The sequence below is a fragment of the Bison bison genome, unplaced genomic scaffold (assembly GCF_000754665.1).
Source record: "Bison bison bison isolate TAMUID 2011002044 unplaced genomic scaffold, Bison_UMD1.0 scf7180017862979, whole genome shotgun sequence".
Classification (NCBI taxonomy): domain Eukaryota; kingdom Metazoa; phylum Chordata; class Mammalia; order Artiodactyla; family Bovidae; genus Bison; species Bison bison.
In genome coordinates, this window is record NW_011493551.1 from 2,199,533 (window position 1) to 2,207,916 (window position 8,384).

At 43.8% G+C, this 8,384-nt stretch overlaps 1 protein-coding gene across 2 annotated transcripts in view; it reads right to left on the reverse strand.

Annotated features, from left to right (window-relative positions):
- Window positions 1–8,212, reverse strand: part of MMS19 (MMS19 nucleotide excision repair homolog (S. cerevisiae)) — a 35,390-nt gene extending 27,178 nt beyond the window's left edge. For both annotated transcript variants that reach the window (XM_010833055.1, XM_010833054.1), the window contains exon 1: window positions 8,076–8,212. In XM_010833055.1, coding sequence (XP_010831357.1) covers window positions 8,076–8,187 — 112 coding nt within the window. In that variant the 5' untranslated portion in view covers window positions 8,188–8,212. The remainder of the gene's footprint in view (window positions 1–8,075) is intronic.
- Between the last annotated feature and the right edge of the window lie 172 nt (window positions 8,213–8,384).

Genomic DNA, 8,384 nt, shown 5'->3' on the forward strand with positions numbered 1-8,384 from the left:
CACAAGCTGGAATCAAGATTGTGGGGAGAAATACCAACAACCTCAGATATGCAGATGACACCACTCTTATGGCAGAAAGAGATGAAGAACTAAAGAGCCTCTTCATGAAAGTGAAAGAGGAGAATGAAAAACTTGGCTTAAAGCTCAACATTCAGAAAATTAAGATCATGGCATCTGGTCCTATCACTTCATGGCAAATAGATGGGGAAACAGTGGAAACAGTGGCTGACTTTATTCTTTGGGGCTCCAAAATCACTGCAGATGGTGACTGCAGCCATGAAATTAAAAGACACTTGCTCCTTGGAAGAAAAACTATGACCAACCTAGACAGCATATTAAAAAGCAGAGACATTACTTTGCCAACAAAGGTCCGTCTAATCGAAGCTGGGGTTTTTCCAGTCGTCATGTATGGATGTGAGAGCTGGACTGTAAAGAAAGCTGAGCACCGAAAAATTGATGCTTTTGAACTGTGGTGCTGGAGAAGACTCTTGAGAGTCCCTTGGGCTGTAAGGAGATCCAACCAGTCCATCCTAAAGGAGATCAGTCCTGGGTGTTCATTGGAAGGACTCATGTTGAAGCTGAAACTCCAATACTTTGGCCACCTGATGCAAAGAACTGACTTATTTGAAAAAATCCTGATGCTAGGAAAGATTGAAGGTGGGAGGAGAAGGGGACGACAGAAGATGAGACGGTTGGATGGCATCACAGACTCAATGGACATGAGTTTGAGTAAACTCTGGGAGTTGGTGATGGGCAGGGAAGCCTGGCGTGCTGCAGTCCATGGGGTCACAGAGTCAGACATGACTGAGCAACTGAACTGAACTGAGTAATATAGTTAATTCATCTGCCACAATCTGCATGGCATCCTGGGATGAAAGGAAGACTTCTCACTGTGGGTCTTTTTGCACCTTTTGAATGTTGTACCATGTGAGTATATTTTTGAAAATGCAATTTTAACAGCACAATGGTAATTCACTTAGATCTAACAGAATTATCATAGGAGAAATTTTCAAAGGAGCAACTAAGAGTGAAAGGTTAGCAATCTTCTAAGTGTTTGATTAACGTCGAGGAGTTTTAGCTCAATAAGGTGTGGCAATCAGGGAATTACTTCCACAGTCTATTCTGGGTCCTCAACCCACCTACCTTTAAATACAAGACCTAATTAGTCAGCTCTCGCCAAGACCAGACTTTGGCTAAGTGAAGAAGAGGCTTGAGAAAATGAAACTCCGGTTCCCCTTAAGTCTGTGGTCTCTGAACAATAGCTGTGAGCTGAGCTGGGCAGAGGCGTAATCTGGTACTAGAGTAAGAAGCCCAATCTGACTGAGGAAGGGAGTGCTCTAGCTGGGATTCACAGCTCGTGACTGGCACCAATTTAGACATCAGGCACTCTTAGCCTTACTCGTGCCAGGATGTGGAAGGCCCAGCTGCTGCCCCTGCTCCTGAGAAAGAGCCAAGGGAACAAATCTGCAAGCAGTGGGGTGGGGGAAGGGGCAGCAGCCAGACTAACAGGGCAAACTAAGGCACTGAGAATTAGGTTCTACACCCATCCTGTAATGGCAATACTTAAGAGACAGACCCATCCCCGGGTTACAAATTACTGTACCACTTGGGAGGGTGGAAAAGGGTACTTCTCTGCAATCTCCTGGACAGAACCCAGGAAACTCTGCTGAAAAACCCATCTAAAAACAAATTTCAGTAGCAGCCACAATGGTGTTAGCATACCGGAAGCCACAGGGGACTGACAGCTGTTCCTAGCAAAGAATATCACGGAACTGAAGCACTCTCAGCAATACCATCAGATGCTGTGGATGCTCGGCCAGAGTCTCTCTTTGGAAATACCTCAAATGCTATAGGACAAAGACTTGACTACTAGGCCCCATTCAGTCACCTCTAATTTTTTCATTAAAAAAATATTGAGGTAAACTTTATATACAGTGAAATGTATAATTTGATTAGTTTTAACAAAAGTATACCTAGAGTAACCAACACCCAAACTAAGACACAGAATGTTACCATCACCAAAGTTCCCCTCATGCTCCCTATAGTCAATCTCACTCCTATAGCCTGCCTCGAATTTTATAAATGAAAAAGACTTCTTCAGCATTCAGTATACATTATTACAAAACTGGCTGCTTTATATCAATAATTACAAAGAAACATCCATTTGCATGTGATCTCTTGAATCCCAGTATATGGGCAAATTCTCCTAGCACAGCCTTCAGTCTTCATCCTTTCACAAAGATTTCATGTTGAATCAATGCAGCACCAACATAAAAGAGAAGTACAGAAGTCATACAAAATTAGGAAAAAAAAAGGGGACTTCCCTGGCGGTCCAGTGGTTAAGACTCCGAGTCTCCATGACAGGGAGTATGGGTTAGATCCCCGGTCTGAGAACCTAAGATCCCACATGCCATGTGGTACAGCCCAAAGGAAAAAAAAAAAAAGGAAAAAAATGAAGAGACAGTAAAGCTGTTGCAACAGTAAATAACAATAAGAAAAATGCAAGTAAGGTGGCAAAAAACTAGAATCAGTATTTTGAGGATGTTTTCAAAAAGCTGACTAAAACTAACATTTTAGTCTAGTTTTGTTGAGCCTATGTTAGAAATGTCTTTCAAAGTTTCATCTTTTTTTCCTTTTCATCCCTATGACCAGACTATCAGGGACAGCTGTCAAAATAGCCTTCCACTTTTAGTGGAATGAAAATGTTCTGGAATTTTTATGGAGTGGTGATAGTTGTGGAACATTGTGGATATACTAAGCCACTTCTTTCTTAAAATGGTTACTGTGAATTTTATCTCTTATCTCATTTTTATCTCACTTTTTACAGTGAATTTTATCTCACTTTTTAAAAAGCCTTCTGATTCATTCCTAATAATCTAAAATGCACAATTAATTATCTGCTCAGCAATCTCCATTTGCTCCTCACTGCCTGAGACCTGACTCCTTGGCTTGATGTCATTCATGATTTAGCCCTCACTCTCCTCCAGCCTCATCTTTCATCATAGCTCCTATCATTCAGTCACAAGAGTTCTCAACATGAGAAGCTCTTCCATATCCTCAAGCCTGGAGACATGCTCCCTTGGTTTGGAATGCCTCTTTCTTGCCCTTGTCAGTCTGAGGAACTTCAACTCTTCAAGATTCAGCTCAAATTGCAACTCTTCCTGTGAAGGCTTCCTTGATTTCCAAAACAAAATTACTCCCCTTTTCATGTTCCTTTAACTATTCTTTAACAGATTATCATTTGTTTGTTTTCATTTATTCATTCAATATTTATTGAACTCATTATTATAAATTAATTAACATGTTAGGATTGGAGAAAGAAATATAGATAGGGAGCTTTTAAGGAACCCAGTTTTAGGGGGCAGAAAGACATTTAAAACAATTAAAAAACAACTAGTTCAGCATTACTATAGTGATACACACAGACTGGGGTAACATAGGAAAGGAGTAAACTTCTTAAGTGTATACTGGAGTAGGAGCCATTCCCTTCTCCAGGGGATCTTCCCAACCCAGAGATCAAACCCAGATCTTTTGCATTGCTGGCAGATTCTCTGCCATCTGAGCCACCAGGAAAGCCCATGTGGGACCACCTACCACTAACTTTATTTATTTTTAAACATTTTTTTAAAATGTACTTCTATTTACTTGGCTGTGCTGTGTCTTCACTGCTGCATGGGCTTTTCTCTAGTTGCAGACGGCGGGCGGCTACTCTCCTGTTGCACTGCACGAGCTTCTCATTTCGGGGGCCTCTCCTGTTGTGGGTTTCCCTGGTGGCTCAGACGGTAAGCAGGAGACCCAGGTTCATACTTGGGTCGGGAAGATCCCCTGAAGAAGCAAATGGCAACCCACTGCAGTATTCTCACCTAGAGAATCCCATGGACAGAAGAGCCTGGCAGGCTACAGTCCACGGGGTTGCAAAGAGCTGGATACAACAGCGACTAACGCCCTTGTTGTGGAACACAGGGTCTAGAGCACGCAGGATTCAGTAGTTGTGGCCCCTGGGCTCTGGAGGACAGGCTCAATAGCTGTGGTGCATGGGCTTAGTTGCTCCATGGCATGTGGGGTCTTCCAAGACCAGGGATGGAACCCCCCATCACTAACTTTAAGTGATTAGTTCTTCCAAATGAAAAACACCTGAATACCTGGAAGTTAATTATGCACTTGAACTCCAGGAATGAAAGAAGCCAATAAGTTAATTTTCCTAACGGCAGTCTCACAGGCATAAGGAAAAATAAATGTAAGTTTCTCTCCCTATTTAGGTAGATCTAAGATTTTCCAATGTATTCAAGATTTGTTCTCTAAAAATGAACCTACTAGCACCTGCTAACTACCTACTCTTCCCTTAACGGGGCACCAGTTCATGTGGGGCGTTGAGGAGTCGTCAAAGGAGTATTTACATGAGCACTGACATAGAATGCACAATCACACTTCTGTCTGATGGAGTCGCAGCCTCTTGAGTAGCAGCCGAGGGGGCATGAGGGAGGATGGAAGGAACAGGAGAGAGAAATCCCAGTCGGTACTCAGTTCCAATCAAGTTCTCAAAATTCCCTTTCTGCTGAGGATGCCACACTTTTCTCAGAAATGCATTTACTTTTAACAGCCTTCTGATTTCAAGAATAGTGGTCTCCTCATGGAATCACAAATGTGGGAAAATACAATGAAGACTGAAATGAAGGCAAATCCAAGTAAGAGGAAGAAATTTTATATCCATCACCTGTAAGGCCAACGTGATCAAAATCTCCTTTCCCAGTTTTTGGACATAGTACTTTTCTTTTGCTCATCCTCAGGCTCAAATTCTTGAGGTCATCTTAAGAGTCCTCTCTCACCCTGTAACTAGTTAGGCCTCAAATTCCATAAATTCTTCCTTCAACATCTCTTATTCATCTTTTATACTACCTACTTATGCTAGTCTCCAGGGGACTCTACAGTAGGGTATGTTATGGAGACGTGTACAGAAGTAGCTACTAAAGTCAAGTAAAAAGTATGAGTGGTTGAGAAATAAGTTCCACAAAGATTCTGAAGCGTGAGATGATGTCTGCCTAGAGGATCAGGAGACACCTGGGGGCAGACACTGAGCACTCAGACTGGGCCTTTAATCCCAGGTCTAAGGAAATGGCAACCCACTCCACTGTTCTTGCCTGGAGAATCCCAGGGACAGGGGAGCCTGGTGGGCTGCCGTCTACGGGGTTGCAAACAGTCGGACACGACTGAAGCGACTTAGCAGCAGCAGCAGCAGCAGCAGTGGAGGGATTTGGGAAGGAAAGAACTTAGGGGAACAGCAAATCAAGGTGGCTGCCTGAAACTAAAGATCCAGGAGGGGAGTGGCAGCCACCGAATGCCTGGCTGAGAAGTCTTTAACCCTTAGGCTGCCAAGTCACTTCTCTTCCATCATTTGCACCCTCTGCATCTGACACCAACTTTCATCAGGAACTCAAATGGAAACAAAGTTGGTGGTAACTACCTTTGTGATCACAGGGTGTTCCTTCTGCAGTTACAATTTGTAGGAGACGCTGCTGCTGTGAGTGGCTGAATAGAAAGTTGGTCCCTTTCAGCAATCACAAAGCTTGATTAGGCTGGAGGATTACAAAGCATATCTTATTCTGCTGCTGCTAAGTCGCTTCAGTCATCTCCGACTCTGTGCAACCCCACAGACAGCCCACCAGGCTCCCCCGTCCCTGGCATTCTCCAGGCCAAGAACACTGGAGTGGGTTGCCATTTCCTTCTCCAATGCATGAAACTGAAAACTGAAAGTGAAGTTGCTCAGTCGTGTCCAACTCTTAGCGACCCCATGGACTGCAGCCTACCAGGCTCCTCCGTCCATGGGATTTTCCAGGCAAGAGTACTGGAGTGGGATCTTATTCTGGGGATGCTTCAAAACTCTGTCACCCTTCAACAACTCTAACTAAAGCTGTGATATAAGATTAAGGATACCAACTTAATCCTTCTCAAATTCACTATATGACTCTCTTACTCTAGGATGTACACTGACTCCAATTACCTACAATAGGTCATTCAAATCCCTCTGCTTAGAATCCAAGGTTAGGCATCTCAACCCCACCAAACCTTTTCAACCTTATCTATTATAACCCCTCGGTTAGTTATCTGTTATTACTAACCTCCTTTCCTAATCAGGAGGGTTAAATTACAACAGGGCTAGTATTACAGACTTAGCTGAGCTGAGTTACATTTAAACTAGACAATAGTTTAGGCCACTTTTTTTTCAGGCATAAAAAATACAAATTTTACAAGAATATTTTAAGAACTTGGCAGTCCTTATTTGTGCTGGCTTCTCAAATGTGTTCTGAATTTGAAAACCCTAAATTACTTTGTTCATAATGTATAAATGGGAGTTACAAATAACACTTTTTATAGTAATGTTCTTTATCTCGGTAGCTGGTAGGTGTATGCTTTTGTATACACCTACAAAAGCATGATTTTTTGTATACACTTACAAAATGTACGATTTTGATTTTTCAAAATCAATGAATGTATGTTTGAGAGTTGTACACTTCACTGAACACAAACTTCATACCAAAATAAACTAAAACAAACCCTAGTTAATGACATGCATACCAAAGCAGTCAGAGGGAGGTGTACTCATAGCTGCAATTTAAATGATGGACAGATACGTGATAAAGCAAATTATATTAAAATGTTAATGGTAGAATCTAGGCAGTGGGTGTGTGTCTTTGAAGAAATTATTGAGACTCTGCTGGATGTTTGAAATTTTTAATAATAAAACATTGGGGAAAATGACACTGATAACACAGTGCAGTTGTTAATTACAAGCACTGAGAACACACTACAGTGCACAAAGCTGTACGAAGTTCAGCTCAGTGGAATGACTGCATCAGGCATTCATTTGCTCCTCGATGTTTCCATGTCACCCTGCAAATACCTCTTGCAGTCCTTTCCATGGTCCATTGTACTGTTTGCATGATCGCCTCTCCCACTACATTGTAAGTCCCTGGCAGTCACAGATCTAGTGTATTTGTATTTATATATAACTTTGCAACATGTTTGAAAAATGTGTTAGGTAACTGTGGAAGCATTGAGTGAAAGTGGGATATCACTAAGGATCAATGGTTTATGCTTCTGACAAATTCACTTCATTCATTGTTCACACATCCTGAAAGTGATTATGTTCAGTTTTCAAGAGAAATGTATCCTTTACTTCTCCCTAAAACATGCAAAATTTCCAAAAATAAAAGTCATCTGTACTGACAAGATTACTTTGTATTCTATTACTTAAATGTCAGGTCTGAAGGCCTTCTAACATTCAATAACTACTTAGGTTTTTTTTTTTTTTCCCTAAGAGAGTAAAGTCTCAGAATTCCAAGGAAATCTGTAATTTGTTTTATTCAACTCTTAGATAAGCTGCCAGAACTTAGAGATTCCTAAATTGATCAAAAGTAGGAAACAGGAGTTCTGGAGAAAAGATTAAAACAAGCACCACGTGCACCACATTAAAAAGTCACAAAGCAAATTAATCAAGAACTTTAACAAGAAACGGAGGGTAAGCTTTAAGAAGGATACGCAGAACATCTCAAACTCCCCCTAGACAGGTTTCTCTCCTCCTCTCTGCAACTACAGCCAGTCAGAGATCGGGCCGCCCGACCACTCCCAACATGCCACGCGACTCGAGCTGATGCCGCTGAAGATGCTTCTTCTTACGTCAACTTCATAGAAACAACGTGCTTTCGCAGCACGAGCCCCTGGTTCTAAACTGGAGGACCTGGGTCCGAATCCCAGCTCCTCCACCGGCCTCATCTGAAAGTCTCATGCCCTCGCTGGGCAGCAATTTACTCATCTCTGAAACCTTAATGATTCTCCTAACCCCGGCCGGCGCACAGAGTGGCAATAAACCGAGACGAGGGGCGTAAGGGCGTTTTAAGGAAGACTGCAAGCGACTCGCAATTTGTTTGGCTCTCAAGCATGCGTTGCTCACAACCAGCCCCGGACCAATGTCTCAAAGTCACCGCTGTCCCTTACTCCCTTCCCTCCAGGCGCCTCTGCTGAGGCCGCTCCCTCCTGGATGTCCCAAAGCGGAAGCCGTGCGGCGCCGTCTGCCGTACCTGCAGCCACTTGGTCAGCGGGGCCCTCCTGCTGACCCATGACGAAGTCTTGCACGAGGCCCCACAGGGTACCCAGAGGCGCCACCGCCTCCAGAGCCGCGGCGGCGGCCATGACGCGAACTGGAGGACCGTGGGAGGGGAAGTGGGCGGTGGCACGGACCGGGTCTCCCAGCGCCCGCGCCTCCCCGAGCCAATCGCCTGGCGAAGGCTGAGGGGCGGGGCGCTCCCTGGATCACGTGTCTGCCGGCTCCAGGCCAAGCAGTTCCCGGGAGGGATGGGGACGGTCCCTCCCAAGGGGCGGGGCCTGGA